This window comes from Neofelis nebulosa, chromosome 2 (genome assembly GCF_028018385.1).
Source record: "Neofelis nebulosa isolate mNeoNeb1 chromosome 2, mNeoNeb1.pri, whole genome shotgun sequence".
Classification (NCBI taxonomy): Eukaryota; Metazoa; Chordata; class Mammalia; order Carnivora; family Felidae; genus Neofelis; species Neofelis nebulosa.
In genome coordinates, this window is record NC_080783.1 from 158802811 (window position 1) to 158821967 (window position 19157).

At 35.6% G+C, this 19157-nt stretch overlaps 1 protein-coding gene across 2 annotated transcripts in view; it reads left to right on the plus strand.

The window, feature by feature from the left end:
• The first annotated feature begins 4376 nt into the window (after positions 1-4376).
• Positions 4377-19157, plus strand: part of ASB17 (ankyrin repeat and SOCS box containing 17) — a 68513-nt gene continuing 53732 nt past the window's right edge. The window contains exon 1 of one of the 2 annotated variants that reach the window (XM_058716946.1): positions 4377-4912. In XM_058716946.1, the coding sequence (XP_058572929.1) occupies positions 4512-4912 (401 nt within the window). In that variant the 5' untranslated portion in view covers positions 4377-4511. The remainder of the gene's footprint in view (positions 4913-19157) is intronic. The other variant, XM_058716945.1, reaches the window with a different exon arrangement.

Here is a 19157-nt window from a genome sequence, read left to right on the forward strand (position 1 = left end):
AGCATATAAAAATCAGCTGTGTTTCTATATATTAACAATGAACAATCTGAAAAGGAAATTAAAACAGTCCCATATGAAATACCATTAAAAAACTTAGGAGTAAACTCAACCAAAAAGGTGAAAGACATCACACTGAAAACTATAAAACATTCCTGACAGAAATTAAAGATGACACAAACAAATGGAAAGACATCCTGTGTTCATGGACTGAAAGGCCTAATGTTAAACTATCCACATTACCAGAAACAATCTACACATTCAATGCAATCCCTATCAAAATGTCAATGCCATTTTTTTACAGAAATAAGAAAAAAAAATCCTAAAATTCATATGGAACCACAAAGGATCGTAAATAGCCAAAGGAATCTTAAGAAAGAAGAACAAAGGTGGAAACCTCATGCTTCTTGACTTCAAAATACACAACACTACAGTATTCAAAACATATGGTACTCACATAAAGACAAACCTATAGACTGTAGGAACATAGACAGAGCCCAGAAATAATTCCATGCATATGTGGTCTAATAATCTTCAGTGAGGGTGCCATGAATACACAATGAGGAAAGAATAGTGTTTTCAACAAATGTGTTGGGAAAACAGGATATCCACACGCAAAAGAGAAACTGGACCTTACCTTACACCATACACAAAAAATCAACTCAAAATAGATCAAAGACTTAAATTCAAGACCTAAAACTCTAAAAATCCTAGAAAAAAAATATAGGGAAAGAGCTTTAAGACATTGTTCTTGACTATGATTTCAAAGAAAAAATAGACAAGTAGGACCTACAGCACATTTGACAACTTTTGTGCCGCAAAGAAATCAATCAACAGAGTAAAAAGGCACCCTAAAAATGGATAAGATATTTACAAACCACTTCTTTGATAAGGAGTTAACATCCAAAATATATAAAGTACCCCTACAACAATAAAAAAAATGAAATTAAAAAACAAAACCCGATTTAAAAATGGGGCAAAGGACTTGAATAGACTTTCTCTAAAGAAGGCATACAAATAGCCAATGGGCATATAAAAAGATGTTCAATATCACTAATCATCAGAGAAATGCAAGACAAAACCACACCTGTTAAGATGGCCATCACTGAAACAACAGAAAACAACAGAAAACAAATGCTGGCCATGATGTGGAGAACTTAGAACTTGTATGTAATGGTGGGAATGTAAAATGATACAGCTGTTATGGAAAACAGTAGGGAAGTTCCTAAAAATTTAAAAATATAACTATCATGTGATCTATCAATCCCACTTTTGGGTATTTATCCAAGAGAATTAGAAACAGGATCTCTAAGAGATAAAGAAAAAGAGAAACAAAAAGACACAGAGGCAGCAGAACTAACATCTCATTACAGAAGGGAGTTAAGAACCTTACTTATATTCTTTTTTTTTTTTTTTTTTTTAATTTTTTTCAACGTTTTTAATTTATTTTTGGGACAGAGAGAGACAGAGCATGAACGGGGGAGGGGCAGAGAGAGAGGGAGACACAGAATCGGAAACAGGCTCCAGGCTCCGAGCCATCAGCCCAGAGCCTGACGCGGGGCTCGAACTCACGGACCGCGAGATCGTGACCTGGCTGAAGTCGGACGCTTAACCGACTGCGCCACGCAGGCGCCCCAGAACCTTACTTATATTCTTACAAGTGAGAGACCATGTGATCTCCACACAGAAAAATGAAGTCTGGACTTTAATGTACTTTGATGATACCTTCTATTACATATGTTCATCTGAAATAGTTTTGCATAGGTCAACAGAAGAATGACAGGTAAGGATCTGTTTGTAGCCCTCAGATCCTCATAATCCCAGAACATGTTATCATGATGAAATTTAAATAAATTAATAAATTAAGTAAATTAGTAAATTAGAGGGATTTAACATTAGACTTGAGTTTTTAAAGAGTTAAAAATTTCATATATGTGCTTATTATTCTTTTGTAAGTAATATTTCTAACATGCTTGATATAAACCATCTATATGTTTATTTATTTTTTATTATTTTTTAAATGTTTGTTTATTTTTGAGAGGAGGAAGGGGCAGAGAGAGAGGGGGACAAAGGATCTGAAGCAGGCTCTGCGCTGACAGCAGAGAGCCCAGTGAGGGGCTTGAACTCACAAACTGTGAGATCATGAGCTGAGCCAAAGTTGGACACTTAACTGCCTGAGCCACCCAGGCACCCCTATATGATTATTTTTACATTTTAATTGTAATATTAAATACTTTGTGGTGTCTGCCTCATATAGCCACAACTGACTAGACTAAGTGGTAGACACAGTCCCGAGTGGTAGACATATAAGTTGGCCAGGAATCTATGACTTAAAGTAGCCTACCTCAAATATTTGAGTTAAAAATTAAGAAAAATTTGAGTGGACACCACAAGGTAGAGAGAAGCCTGACAAACTAGCTCTGTGCAACCCAAAGTTCTGAGGGAGCCAGAATTATGAGTCTAAGTATTTTTGGAGGGTTGTTCAGTTCATGAATAAAAGAGTAAAAATTCAGTTTGCTATGCATTTTAAGATACCCTTTAAAACTGACACAGAGCTATTAAATATACATTTAAGGCATTATATAATACATACATGTACTTTTTATTTGGCCTTTGTAAATACATAGTTCCTCACCATACACAGAAGTAGGAAAATTTCTCTTCTCTCAATCTTGTTTTTATTTTTTATTTACTTTTAAATATGTAAATATGTAAATCTGATTAAAAAAACATATTCACTGACATTCAAATCATAAAGAAAGTTATAAAGAAAAAAACATTGAAATTATACACTTAGATATACATTGTTATTACTTTAATAACACTCTTTTTCCCCAAAAGCAGGATTTATCTATTATCTGTTTCCTTTTGGTTTTGAATATAATTGTAGAGCTTTTGTTTCATGACCACTCTTCATAAATGAGCCATAAAAATGGAAAAGTATCTCTTTCTTGAGAAGCAGAGAGAATATACATAAAACCTCTGGTACTATCGTGCCTGTGTCCAAATCCCAGCTTTACCACTTACTAAGACTTATCATCTTGGGCAAGTCACTAAGGCTCTGAATCTTAACCCCCTTATCTGTGGAGTTGTTATAAGGATTAAAGGGGTTAATATATAAAGTACTTAAAACAGTGCCTCATACATAGTAAGTAATACATAAGAGTTACCCATTATAATAAATGGTCATACAAAGGTGCACCTATGATATGTTGTTATATAAATACAAAGGAGCTCATAGAACCAGTTATGTACAATATTCTATTTGTGTAAAAAGAACAAGGTATATAATAATATATCTATTTATATATATAAGCATAAAAATATTTGAAAGACTATACATAAAACTGCTAACATGATTATCTCAGGGAAGAATTTTCACTGGCTCTATAATGTTTCCATTTTTTACCACCTTTATGTATAGTATTAAGAAATCAGCAAAAAATAGTTCAGTTTAAAAATGCATTTTTTTTGAAGTGGAGAGAATAAAAAGAGAAAGCCAATAAAGGAAAATAACAGAACTCTTGGTTTTCAGAAAGATGACAATAGTTACTAGTTTTTCCTGCTATCCTGGGGAGAGCTTAGAGCTTACAGAATTAAATGCAGTATTAGTGGAAGTATATTATAGTAAACCCAAAGTTATAATTTCCTTTTACTAAAGAAACATTATTTTCTGTGATTTAAAGAAGAAAAATGTTGAGAAGGATAAAGAAAACATTTAAAATTGCTAATAAATACATGTAAGGTTATTAAATTTAACAGAAAGATGGCCAAAGCATAAACTACTAAACAGTGATAAAACAACCATATTTCCCCTTTATTTTCCTGGAACAAGGATGCCACAACAAGCTTGATATACCTTTAATGTACAAACTGTATATGTTCTGCCTAATTTATAGAGGAACAATATCTATAAAATTTTAAATTCTAAAACAAAGTTTCTGAATTTTGTTTAACACTGTATGTCAGCTTTTCTCTCTGAGAATTAATACAGTGCCTTCTGGCAGGTCTCTTAACCTTCCTAAGTCTCAGTTTCTTCAACTATAAAATAAGGAAAACATCCTATGAGGTTTAAGTGAGAATGCAGTACTCATGCAAAACATGACAACCTAAAAGGAATAATCAACCTGGTTATTACTATTATTTTGTCTAATTTATAGACTGTATTTTCAGCACTTCATAAACATACATACTGGCTTGAGCTAAAGTTTTAGACTTAAAAATATTATATCTTAGCTGCCACACATGCCATGTATATCCAGTAGGTCCCTCTCAAATGTCACCAGTTACATATATTATACCAAATTCCTGACCTATGCTGATGACAGATCACCATCTATTGTGATGTCATCCAGTACCTTATGGTAATATTTCATATGATATTTTTGTGGCTACAGTTTAAAGGGCACTTCCTGTTTGTGGAGTAAAGCCTACCACATTATCAAAATATGTAACTGAAGGATTACAGTATGACCTCCTGTGATTTGATTTCTATACTGTTGCCTTAAATAGCAATGAGTAAATCTTCCAAATTATGTCATAAGACTTCTTGTCCAAGAAGCAATATATTCTGCAATCTCATTGACAAAATTGTTAAAAGACCATCCTTGCAGTTTTTGGGTCACTGGGGATATCACTGTTACGAACCTAGGATTTACAGAACCCTGGCAAAAATTCTGAGGTATGTCGACTTGGATGGGTTTGACATACTACTCTCAGACTATATTGCATTTGTGGAAAAATCAGGATACCGTTTTGAACCGAATTTTAATCTTGAATTTACTGAAATATGTGTGAATACTATTCTGTACTGGGTTTTTGCGAGGAAGGGTAATCCTGACTTTGTGGAATTGCTTCTCAAGAAAACAAAGAACTATGTTCAAGATAGAAGTTGTAACCTGGCACTGATATGGAGGTAATAATCTCATGTTTTTACCATAAAAGGACAAAATTTCTCTTTGGAAGATTACTTCTTTTTTTTCTAAAATAAATATGCCTGGTGGCTATAACGATAAGGAATCCTAACTTGATTGCTCATCCATTTGTACACTCCTCATTATTTGTTCAATAAATGTTCCCCTATATGTACATTACTATGTACCAATAAATTGCTAGTGGTTCTGCTCTATAAAGTATACATGCTAGTGCTCAAGGTAATGGCATGTTAGACAACTCAGATTTCTCTAACTAAACAAAGACATTGTTTGGGGTAATACTGTGATCTCTTCTTGAGAATACCGATAATGCGTATCTATCTAGTACGTATAAAAAATGACTTTCAAAGTATAATTCAGAATACACACACACACATTCACTTAGTAATAGTTAATAACATAATAATTCCCTATTTGTATGTTAAGCATTGATAAATTTGACTCCAAATTCTCCAGAATTGAGCACAAAGCAAGTTAAATACTTGATTAAGTCTGTCGGAGAACCAAATTTTCACATAGTCTGAACATGTCAATCTAGCTAATGAACGAGGATCTTACAGAATATAATATTCAATGTGACCTCTTTGTAAAGTCCATAATATGTATTGTAAAGTTACTCAGTTTGTACTAACTCCAATATACTCTTCAGTTTTTGGTACTAGTTTGATTAGAACAAATGCGCATTTGTTCATTCATTCAATAAATTATTTATCTACCACCTTACTATGCATAAGGCATTCTACTAGCTAGGCACAATGAATAGAGTATGAACGCAGTGAAAAACAAGACAGATAAGATCAGTTAAAGACTCAACCAATTTAGATTCTGCCTGAAGCAGAGGTGTTCTATTGATTGGTTATCACTATGGTATTGGAGAATCACTAGATTGCTTTCCTTAATGATCACCCAAGTACATAATCTGATAGCTGCAGTCTGGAATATCAATAAATAAAATCCCCAAACAGTATTTTTTGATTGCTTTAAGGACCATTATATTTAGCTATAGCAAAGATCAGCAGCTTCTAAAACTGAGTGTCCCTAGCTGGGCCAAGTAATGCCTATGTATATCCCTGGTAGGCTCATGGGAAAGAAAAATAGAGTAAAACAGAAGAAGAGAAGAAAAACTTCAAAGTGTTTTAAATAGAAGGCAAAAGGGGAGGAAGGAAAATGAAAGAAACACACAGTGGGATATGATACAGTGACATTAACAAGTGTCTTAAGTGACAGTTTTAAAATCAAGAAATTCTAACTTAGATGCATCCACAAGGTGAAACACATTACTGGCCAATTCTATGTACCGTGACATCATCTGGATCTTTCAGTATCGTCGAATTTCAGATTCAGATGGGATCTAAGAATTCATTAGCAAACCTTCACTCTGGGCAGCAACTCTGTATCAAACATCCCTGGGTGATGCTCATATGATCTCTGCTTGAAAAACTCTAGTAGTAGTGAGTTAACTATTTCATGAGGTAAACCATCCCTTTGCCCAGGGCCCCTTCTTTTTCCCAGGTATACCCTTTCCCTCAAAGATTTTACCCAGCCCCAGGACTTAAATACTATGTATATGTATATGTATATGTATATGTATATGTGAATGACTCTTCAGTCTTTATCTTCACCCCTGACCTCTCCTCTGAGCTCCAGACTCCTTCTATATGAAGTTGTCTATTCAACATCTCCACAAGTCACCTCAAACTTAACAGAAATAAAACAGAACATTGATCTAACTCATTCTCCCCTTGTCAACCTGCTCCTTCTCCTGAATTCCCCACTTGATTAATGGCCCCTATTGTTCTATCCTGTTGCTCAAGTTAGAAATCCAGGATTTATTCTTGGTTCTTCTTCTTTCACCAACACATCAGCAAGTACTTTTGACTCTGTCTCTAAAACATATCCCTCTTAGCTAAACATCTTTTCATTTCCTCCATTTCTAACCTAGGTGAAGCCATATTCATCTCTTGCCTAGGCAACTGCTATAGACTGCTCAAGTCTTTCAGCTTTCACTCTTCCCTCTCAAACTCTGTAATCTATTCTTGACTCAGAACCCTGTGGAAACCTTATAAAAACTGAAATATGTCATACCACTTATGCTTAAAATCTTCTAAAACTTTCCCACTACAAGTGGAATAAAATTCAAACTCAATACCCATTGTTTAAAAGCTCTACATGATCTGACCTCTCACTATATCAACCAAATCCAATCTCATGTCATTCTTCCCCTTGAGCACTATATCCAGCCATACAGACCCTTTTGTTTCTTGAATATCTTCAATTTCATTCCTGTCTGAAGGCCCTGTAGTAACTGTTTACCTCCAAGTGAAAGAAGTCAGACTGAGAAAGACAAATATCATATGATTTCACTCATATGTGGAATCTAATTAGCAAAACAAATGAATAAAGAAAAACAGAAAAATACCCATAAATACAGGGAACAAACTGATGGTTGCCAGAGGGAAGGGCATAGGGGGATGGATCATATGGGTGAAGGGGACTGGGAGATACAAGCTTCCAGTTATGGAATGAATAAATCGCAGGAATAAAAGGCATAGCATATAGAATATAGTTAATGATACTGTAATAGCATTGTATGGTGATAGATGGTAGCTACATTTGTGGTGAGCATAGCATAAAATGCATAAACTTGAGTTACTGTGATGTACACGTGAAACTAATGTAACATTGTATGTCAATTATGTTCAAATTTAAAAAACTAAAATTGAAAAAAAAACTGTTCACTCTGCCTGGAAATTTCTTCACTAAGTTCTTCCAATGGTTAGTTCCTTTTTATCAGCTGGAACACAGAATAAATGTCATCTCTTCAGACAGGTGGTCACACCTTCTAAAGAAGCCACTCATTCAAATATCATAACACTATTTAATTCTCTACACAACATCGATCACTATATGCTCATTTGCTGCTGCTGGTTCCCCCCCCCCACACACACACCCACTGATTTGTTCACTGTCCACTGTCATTAAAAGTAAGCTCCATGAAGGGTGCCTGGGTGGCTCAGTCAGTTAAGCATTTGGCTCAGGTCCGTGATCTCATGATTTACAGGTTTGAGCCCTGCATTGGGCTCTGTGCTGACAGCCCAGAGCCTGGAGCCTACTTCAGATTCTGTGTCTTCCTCTCCCTCTGCCCCTCCTCCACTCACATTCTGTCTCTTTCTCTCTCAAAAATAAGTAAACATTAAAAATTAAAAAAAAAAAAAAGTAAGCTGCATGAGAGGAAAAAATCTCAACTACTTCCTCAACATTGAATCCTCAGTGCCAAGAACTATGTACATACACAGAAAGTGCTCTATCAAGATTTTGTTGAATGAAAAAGTGAACTTTTTATGCAACGTTATTAGATATTTCTTCCTCATAGTGCATTGCAATCTGTCTCCATTTCTCCAGTTCTGCCCCCAGAACTATAGAGAACAAAGTCTATTTCTCTCCTACATGAAGATCTCTCAGATATTTGAACACAGCTAATATGTCCCCAAAATGAATATCTTAAGTTTCCTATTATCTGTTGTTCTTTATTCCTAAAGCAGCATCATTTTTTGGTCACCTTCCTCTGCATACACTCCAATATGATAATTTTCTTATTATAATAATGAAGTGTCTGAATAAGTCCTTGAAGGGGAGGAGATAGAACTAATGAGGGAAAGGAACTTAAGTTTGTTCATTTTTACAACAAACCTGCAATATTAATCTAAATGCCACTGTATGACAGTCTACAAGTGATTAAAGAGAGATGATGTCATTCAGTTAAAATAACAATAATCATTTATTAAGAATTTTCTAAGTGCCAAGCACTGTGTTATTTGATGGGAATACAAAAATAAAATAGCCATATATCCTGATTTTGGAGAGCTCACAGACTAGTAAGTGAACAATAAATATTGTAATTATACCATAAATGCAAACACAAAAGCATGTGCGGGTGGAGAGAACAGAGAAACAAGTTGTTAAACACTACTGTGGAGGAGTAGATACAAGGCTATCTAGAAGGTAGGATATCTTAAATTGGTTTTTAAAAAATGAAAGGGAATTTTCTGTTCTTTTCCCTTGAAGAATTGTAATCTAGGCAGAGGCAGGATGACTAAAACCAAAGGAGACACAAACAACACGTTGCATCCAGTGATTATGGACAATTGCTAGAAAGTGAGATAGGAAATCAGGTGGTAGCGGGATATGAAGCCTAGAAGTGAAAGCTTGCAGGACTTCGTAGGCCATACTAAGGAATTTGAAATTTACACCATGAGTGATGCCTAACTAGTGAAGGTCAGACTTGTAGTATGAAAAGATTCATCAGCTCCCATTTGAAGACTAGACTGTAGGAAGGGGCTAGAGGCAAGGAGACCAGTCAGAAGGCTGCTCAAATACTCCAGCACAATGGCAGTTCCAGACCTTCTATATAAAAAGGGTTGGGGAAAGTAATCTTATCAAAAAGGTGTAGATGGTTAGAGAAGTTGCTTGAAACTGAATTTGCATAATGGGCACCCCATGCTAACTTAGCTTACATGTGTATATAATAGTTTGGGGGAAAGAACTAATTCTGCTCTGCCACCATCTTCTCCAACTCCTGGCTATGCTTTGATACCATAACAGTCCAGGTAAAACATAATAAGAAGTTAAACTAAATAGCAGTAGGGGAAAGAAGAAATAATTCAATTTAATAATTTAAGTTGAATAACAAAACATTGTAATTAGAAAAGAAGCATGAAAAAGAGACAAGTGTTAATTTCAGATTTCTAAATTTTAAGACTGGTTGATGTTTGTACTCGTTTCCTCTTACTGTTGTAATAAAATTGCTACAAACACAGTGGCTTAAGATGATACAAATGTATTCTTTTATAGTTCTGGAGGTCAGAAGCCCAAAATGAGGTTACTGGGCTAAAATCTTTCTAGTGGCTCTTCAGGAGAATCTGTTCCCTACCGAGCTTCTAGAGGCTGCCTGAATTCCTTGGTTCATGGCCTCTTCCTCCATCTTCAAAGTCAGCACTGTAGAGTCATAACTCCTTCACTGGCTCTGCTTCTACTGTTCTCTGACACTTCTTGTAAGGACCCTTGTGATTTCATTGGGTCCACCTGCATTATCTCCCATTTTTTTTTAATGTTTATTTATTTATTTTGATGGGGGGGGAGGGGCAGAAAGAGAGAGAGAGAGAGAGAGAGAGAGAGAGAATGAATTCCAAGCAGGCTCTACTCTCAATGCAGAGCCCAATGCAGGGCTCAGTCTCACAGACTATTAGATTATGACCTGAGCTGAAATCAAGAGTTGGAGGCTTAACCAACTGAGCCATCCTAGCACCCCTCAAGATCCTTATCTTAATTACATCTACAAAATCCATTTTGCCATTTTGAGAGGCATTATTCAGTCTACCACAATGGTCATACCACAAACCTGTCAAGATTATTACAAAGGATCTAAAAAGCCAGGTTGGGACATAGGAGTTTGCATTACCTAAGAGATATCCAGGTACAGATAAAGCAGTAGGTGATTAGATAGTGTCATGCTTGAGTCTCTTTCTTTTACATTCCACATCTTGTATGTCAGGATATCTGTTGGTTCTACCTTCAAACAGTATACAGAATCTGACTATTTCTACTGTTATTGGCTGGCACCAAGTAATTTTCCTCCTCATATCTCAGAATAAATTCTCAACAAATATAAGATCACATTGCTTTTCTACTCAAAATCTCCAATGGCTCCTCCATTCCACTTAGAGTAAAAGATGAAGTCCTTTCAGTGATCTACAAGGCTCTACATGATGTGGCATCCCATTATCTCTGTTCTTACTACTACTACTACTACTCCTCAGCCTTGTCACTCTTTCAGCCACACTGGCTCCCTTACTCTTCCCTCACCACTCCAGGAACACTCACCTGCCTTAGGGTCCTTAAATATCCAAGTGGTCAATTTCTTGATCTCCTTATTCTTCATCCAAATGTCATCTCTCAGTAATTCCCTCTCCTATCATCCTATTTTAAAATTGGAAAATACCCTCAGTACACCCTCCAGCACTTTCACACTTCCTACACTGCTCTACCTTTTTTCTTTTTTTTTTTTTTTTTTTTTTAATTTTTTTTTTCAACGTTTTTAATTTATTTTTGGGACAGAGAGAGACAGAGCATGAACGGGGGAGGGGCAGAGAGAGAGGGAGACACAGAATCGGAAACAGGCTCCAGGCTCCGAGCCATCAGCCCAGAGCCTGACGCGGGGCTCGAACTCACGGACCGCGAGATCGTGACCTGGCTGAAGTCGGACGCTTAACCGACTGCGCCACCCAGGCGCCCCAGCTCTACCTTTTTTCTTATCAAGTCTTCTAACATATTATAAAATTTGCTTTTCTGCGATGTCTATTCTGTATTGTCTGTTTTCTCTCACTACAATACAAGCAGGAAAGTAGGCATCTTTATTATTTTCACTCACATATCCCGAGCACCTAAAACAGTATTTGGCATACAATATGCATTCAATAAATATTTGTTGAATAAGTTAATAGACAGTAATTACAGTTATGGTCATGGATGAAATTGCCTAAGAACATAAATCAAATGAATTAGTCAAAAGGCCATATCTTCTTTACTTATGTTAAGTGGAAAGAAAGAGGAACCAGTAAAAGATCATTGACAAGGAATAGCCAAAGAGGCAGGTGGATAGCTTGGTGAAAACAGCCTTACTAAGTTAGGACAAAACGTGGCTCCAAGAAAGTCAACTGCTAAATATCAGAAATAAAATTATTATAGAGAAGCATCTCTTAAATTTAGTGGCTAAAAACTAAAGGAGAAGGAGTAGGAAAAAGTAGAAATAATTAGTATAGCTACAAAACTGAATCATTCTCTGCATGTCTATATGGAAATATTATGCCCCATTTAATAAGCATATATGACAGGTTTTCAGACACAGAGGGTTCAGTTCATTAACTTCACATTTAAAAACTAATTCTTGCTGTGCTCGCCTTACTCCATCCATATAAGTATTGCCATAATTAACTGTCAGTACAGATTAAGCAAATTTTGGTTTATAGTAACATGCTCTTTAAACATGAGGATTAATCATGTCATTTGGGTACAGATTAGACTTTTAAATCTCATTTTAAACCTATTTGAGTTTTAGTTATGTTTTCAACATTTGTGGTCTAAAATATCTTCTAAAGGTAGTATCAATATTAATGACTTAAAATCAACTAATATCTCTAAATCTTAACCAGGACCACTTGTGCTATCTTTGTCCTGTAAATCCCCTGAATTCCTATACTTACAAGATTCTTAGTCAAATATCTTAAGAGTGAGCAAGATTAGAGGTGGTTCAAGATGACAGTGTAGGAGAATCCTAAACTCATCTCCTCCAGTGGATACAACATAATCTACAGCTACATATGCAACAATTCCCCCTGAAAACAAAAAACGAAAAAAAACCCCCAAAACTTAGCCGAACAGATCCTCCACAACGAAAGATTAACAGGCCACATTTAGATGGGTAAAAGAAGCAGAGACATCGTCTTGCCAAAACCCCACCCCCAACACATTGACTTACAGACTGGAAGAGTCGAGAGGGATCTCACAAATAACACAGCTTCTCTGTAAAGAGAAAGGGGTTTGTGCCCCACATCAGACACTCCAACCCTTGAGACTTGCATTGGAGAGATGAACTCCCAACATATCTGGCTTTGAAACCAGCAGGATTTATGTCCAGAAGAAATAGGGCTGTAGGGAATGGAGATTCCACTCTTAGCAGACTCACAAGCAGACTCATTCACTTTGGGACCAAGTACAAAAGTTGCAGATTGAAAAATGCCTAGAGCATATGTGAAGGAGATTCATTTGCTAACCTTAAGTTATCTGCCAGAGGGGCAGAAACCTGTTGAGACTCTCCAAGAGCAAAGGTACCAGCGGGCATCTTTTCAGCATTCACCATCTACTTTGCTAGTGCCAGCACAAATAGGTACCAACCATCTTTGCACTATCCCTCTACCTTACTGTCTACAAGAAACTCATTTCATGTATAAGGACACACACAGACTGAAAGTAAGGGATGGAATAAAATGTTTCATGAAAATGGAAACCCTCCCCCACAAAAGAGTTAGGGTAGCTGTACTTATATCAGATAAAATAGACTTTAAAACAGACAAAAATGAGCATTAAATAAAAATAAAGGGGCCAATCCAAAAAGAAGATCTAACATTTATAAATATTTATGCACTCAACATAAGAGATCCAAACATAAAACATATATAAAAAATTGACAGCAGTAAAACAATAGAAAGGGACCCTATTTACATCAATGGATTGACCATTCAGACACAAAATCAATAAGAAAACATCAACCTTAAGTGACACATTACACCATATGGACTACACACACACACACACACACACACACACAGAACACTGTATACAAAAGCAAGAAAATATACATTCTTCCCAAGTACACATGGAATATTCTCCAGGATAGATTATGTTAGGTCACAAAACAAATCAGAATAAATCCAAGAAAGACTGAAATCATATCAAGCATCTTTTCCAACTATAATGATATGACACTATAAATAAATTATAAGAAGAACATTGGAAAAATCACAAATATGTGGAGATTTGAAAATGTACTACTGGAGTGCCAGGGGGGCTCAGTTGGCTAATTGTTTGACTTCAGCTCAGGTCATGATATCACCTTTCATGATCTCACCTTTCAGGCCCCACATCAGGTTCTGTGCTACAAGTGCAGAGTCTGCTTGGGATTCTCTCTCCCTCTCTCTCTGCCCCTCCGCCATGCTCATGAACTCTCTTTCAAATAAAACTTAAAAAAAAATGCTGCTGAACAACCAATGTGTCAACAAAGAAATGAAAGGAGAAATCAAAAAATACCTTGAGAAGGGCGCTTGGGTGGCTCAGTTGGTTAAGCATCTGACTTCAGCTCAGGTCACGATTTCATGGCTCAGGAGTTCTAGCCCCGTGTAGGGCTCTGTGCTGCTCTGTGCTGCTGGAGCCTGCCTGGAGTCTCTCTCTGTCCCTCCACTGCTCATGCTTTCTCTCTCTCTCAAAAACAAATAAACATTAAAAGAATTTTTTTAAACACCTTGAGATAAATGAAAATAGAAATACAACTTACCAAAATCAATGAAATGCAGCAAAAGCAGTTCGAATTGGGAAGATTATAGTGATACAGGCCTACTTCAAAAAAAAACAAAAACAAAAACAAAAAACAAGACAAATCTCAAATAAACTAACTTTACACGAAAAGGAACTAGAAAAAGAAAAACAAAGCTCAAAGCTATGAGAAGGACATAATATCAGAGCAAAAAATAAATGAAATAAAAACTAAAAATAAAACAAAAAAAGATCAATGAAACTAAGAACTGGTTTGTTGAAAAAATAAACAAAACTGACAAAACTTTAGTCAGATTCATCAAGAAAGAGTCCAAATAAAAAAGTCAGAAATGAAAGAAAAATTACAACTGATACCAAAGAAATACAAAGGATCATAAGAGACAGTTATGAACAATTACATATCAACAGTCAACAACCTAAAAGAAATGGATAAATTCCTAGAAACAATCTTCCAAGACTGAATAATAAAGAAGTAGAAAGCCTGAATAAACCAAATACTAGTATGCAGATTGAGTCAATAATCACAAACCTCCCAACAAACAGAAGTCCAGGACCAGACAGCTTTACTTGAGTTCTACTAAATATTCAAAAAAGATTAGATACCTATCCTTCTCAAACCCTTCCAAAAACTGAAAATGAGGGAACACTTCCAAACTCATTTTACAAGGCCAGAACTACCCTAATGGAAAAACCAGACACAGACACTGAAAATAAAAATAAAAACTGAAATAATAGAAATAGAAATAATAAAAGAAAACAGCCCAATATCTCTGAAGAACACAGATGCAAAAATCCTCAATAAAATATTAGCAAGCCAAATTCAGCAATACATCAAAAGGATCACACATCATGATCAAGTAGGATTTATTACAGGGATGCAAAGATGGTTCAATACCTGCAAATCAATCAACATAAAATATCTCATTAACAAAATGAAGCATGAAAATTATATGATCATCTAAATAGATGAAGATAAAGCATTTGAAAAATTGAACATCCATTTATGATTTAAAAAAACCAACACAGTGGGTATAGACAGAAGGTACCTCAACATCATAAAGACTGTATATGACAAACCTACAACTAACATCATACTCAATGCTGAAAAGCCGAAAGCTTTTCCTTTAAGATAAGGAACAAGACAAGGATACCCATTCTCAACACTTTTGGTCAACATAGTATTAAAAGTCGTAGACAGAAGAATTAGGTAGGTAGGTGGGTAGGTAGGTAAGTTAATTAATTAATTAATTAAAAGACATCCAAATTGGAAAGGAAAAAGTAAAACTGTCACTATATGTAGATGATGTGATTTTCATTTACAAAGCCCTAAAGATTCCACCAAAGTAGTTAAAACTAATAAACTCAGTAAAGTTGCCATGTATAAAATCAATACACAAAAATCTGTTGTGGTTTTAAATACTGACAATGAACCATCAGCGAAACAAATTAAGAAAACAATCTCATTTACAACTGCTTCAAAAAGAATAAAATACCTAGAAATAAATTTAACCAAGGTGGTGAAAGATCTATACTCTGAAAACTATAAGACACTGATGAAAGAAACTGAACAAGATACAAATAAGTGGAAAGATGCTCTGTGCTTATGGATTGGAAGAATCAATATTATCAAAATTTTCATATGGTAATCTACAGATTCAATATGATCCCTATCAAAATTTGAATATCATTTTTCACAGAATTAGAACAACTCTAAAATTTGTATTGAACCAGAAAAGATCTTGAATAGTGAAAGTGGCCTTGAAAAAGAAAAAAAAAAAACTGGATGCATCATGCTCCCAGATTTCAAACTATTATTAAAAAGATAATAATCACATCACAACAGTATGGCATTATCATAAAAACAGATACATACATCAATGGAACAAAAGAGAGAGCCCAGAAATAAACCCATGCATATATAGTTAATTAATTTTATGAAAAAGGAGACAAGACTATATAATGGGAAATGATAGTGTCTTCAATAAATGATGTTGGGAAAACTGGTCAGACACAAAAGAATGAAACTGGACCACTGTCTTACACCACACACAAAAATTAACTCAAAATTGACTAAAAACCTGAATGTAAGACCAGAAACCACAAAACTCCTAGAAGAAAACACAGGCAGTAATTTCCTTGACATTATTCTTGGCAATATTTTTTACAATCTGACTCCAAAGACAATATCAACAAAAGCAAAAGTAAGCTAAAAGGCTTCTGCATAGTGAAGCAAATCATCAACAAAACAAAAAGGTAACCCACTGAATAGGAAAAAATACTTGCAAATGATATATCTGATAAGGAGTTATTATCCAAAATATATAAAGAACTCATTCAACTCAATTTTTAAAAATTGTATTAAAAAGAGGTAAAGGATTGGGCACCTGGGAGGTTCAGTCAGTTAAGTATCTGACTTCAGTTCAGGTCATGATCTCACAGCTCATTCAAGCCCTGGGTCGGGCTCTGTGCTGACAGCTCAAAGCCTGGAGTCTGCTTGGGATTCGGTGTTTCCCTCTCTCTGCCCCTCCCCTGCTTGCACTCTTTCTCTCTCTCCCAGTTAAAAAAAATAATAATAAACATTAAAAAAATTTTTTAAATGGGAAAAGGATCTGAAGAAACATTTTTCAAAAGGTATACAGATGACTAACAGGCACATGAAAAGATGCTCAACATCAGTAATCAGGGAAATGCAAATCAAAACTATGAGATATCATTTCACACCTGTCAGAATGGCTGTTATCAAAAAGACAAAAATTAACAAGTGTTGTCAAGGATATAAAGAAAAGGAAACCTCTTATGCAGTATTGGTGGGAATGAAAATTGGTGCAACCACTATGGAAAACAATATGGAGGTTCCTGAAAAAATTAAAAATAGAACTGCCATATGATCCAGCAATTCTACTTCTGGGTATTTACCTGAAAAAAAACAAAACAAAACAAAACAAAACAAAAACAAAAACCCAAATTCAAAAAGATACATGCACCCCTTTGTTCATGACAGCATTATTTACAATAGCCAACATATAGAAACAACATAATGTCTATCGATGGATGAATGGATAAAGGAGATGTATTCAAAAGACCCTGAAGCCAAAGCAATCCTGAAAAAGAAAAACAAAACTGGAGGCTTCAGGATTCCAGATTTCAAGCTATATTACAAAACTGTAGTCATCAAGAGAGTATGGTACTGGCACAAAAACAGATACGTGGATCAATGGAACATAATAGAAAACCCAGAAATGGACCCACAGCTATACAGTCACCTAATCTTCAACAAAGCATGAAATAACATACAAAAGAAAAAGAGTCTCTTCAACAAATGGTGTTGGGAAAACTGGACACTGACATGTAGAACAATGAAAGTGGAACACTTTCAGCACTGGATGCTGTATGTAAGTAATGAATACAGAAAAATAAATTCAAAATGGATGAAAGACCTAAATGTGAGACAAGAAACCATCAAAATACTAGAGAACACCAGCAGTGACCTCTTTGACCTTGGTCACAGCAACTTCTTACTAGACACATTGCCAAAGGCAAGGAAAATAAAAGCAAACATGAACTATTGGGCTACTGGGACTTCATTAAGATAAAAAGCTTCTGCATAGTGAAGGAAACAATCAACAAAACTAAAAGGCAGCCTATGGAATGGGAGAAAATATTTGCAAACAACTTATCTGATAAAGGCTTAGTATCCCAAATCTATAAAGAACTTACAACTCAACACCCAAAAACCAAATAACCCAGTTAAGAAATGGGTTAGTATATGAATAGATACTTTTCCAAAGACATCCAGATGGCTAACAGACACATGAAAAGATGCTCAACATCACTCATCATCAGGGAAACACAAATCAAAACCATGAGATAGCATCCCACACATGTCAGAATGACAAAAATTAACAACACGAGAAACAACAGGTGTTGGTGAGGATGCAGAGAAAGGGGAACCCTCTTACACTGTTGGTAGAAATGCAAACTGGTACACTTTGGAGAACAGCATGGAGGTCCCTCAAAAAACTAAAAATAGGGGTGCCTGGGTGACTCAGTTGAGCATCTGATTCTTGATTTGGCTCAGGTCATGAGCCCCATATCACGCTCCATGATGACAGTGCGGATCCTGCTTGGAATTCTCTTTCTCCCCTCTCTCTGCCCCTCCCCTGCTCATCTGTCTCTCTCTCTCTCTCAAAAATAAATAAACTTAAAACAAACAAACAAACAAACAAACAAACAAAAAGCACACTAAAAATAGAACTACCCTATGATCCAGCAATTGTACCATTAGGTATTTACCCAAAGGATACAAAAATACAGATCTGAAGGGTACATGCACCCCAATGTTTATAGCAGCATTATCAACAATAGCCAAACTATGGAGAGAGCCCAAATGTCCATCAATTGATGAATGGATAAAGAAGATGAGAAAGAAGATCTAGAAAATATAGATACATAGATAGATAATGGAATATTACTCATCCATCAAAAAGAATGAAATCTTGCCATTTGCAATGATGTGGATGGAGCTAGTTATGCTAAGTGAAATAAGTCAATCAGAGGAAGATAAATACCATATGATTTCACTTATATGTGGAATTTAAGAAACAAAACAGATGAACATAAGGGAAGTTGGGAGGAAGAGAAGAGAGGGAAATAAACCACAAGAGATTCTTAATGACAGAGAACAAACTATGGGTTGACAGAGGGAAGTGGGTGGGAGATGGGCTAGATGGGTGATGGGTACTAAGGAGGACACTTGCTGTGATGATGAGCACTGGATGCTGTATGTAAGTGATGAATTACTGAATTCTACTCCTAAGGGGCCAGTAGTCCACTGTATATTAATTAACTAAAATAAAAAAAAAAAGATGTGATACACACACACACACACATTGAAATATGACTCAGACATAAAAAAGAATGACATCTTGTCATTTGCAACAACATGGAATGACCTTGAGGGTATTATGCTAAGTGAAATAAGTTAGAGAAAGACAAATACCATATGATTTCACTTAAATACAGAATCTAAAAAACAAATCAAACATGCAAACAAAACTTATAGACACAGAATAGGTTGATGGTTGCTAGAGTGAAGGGGGGTTAGGGGTAGGTGGAATGGGT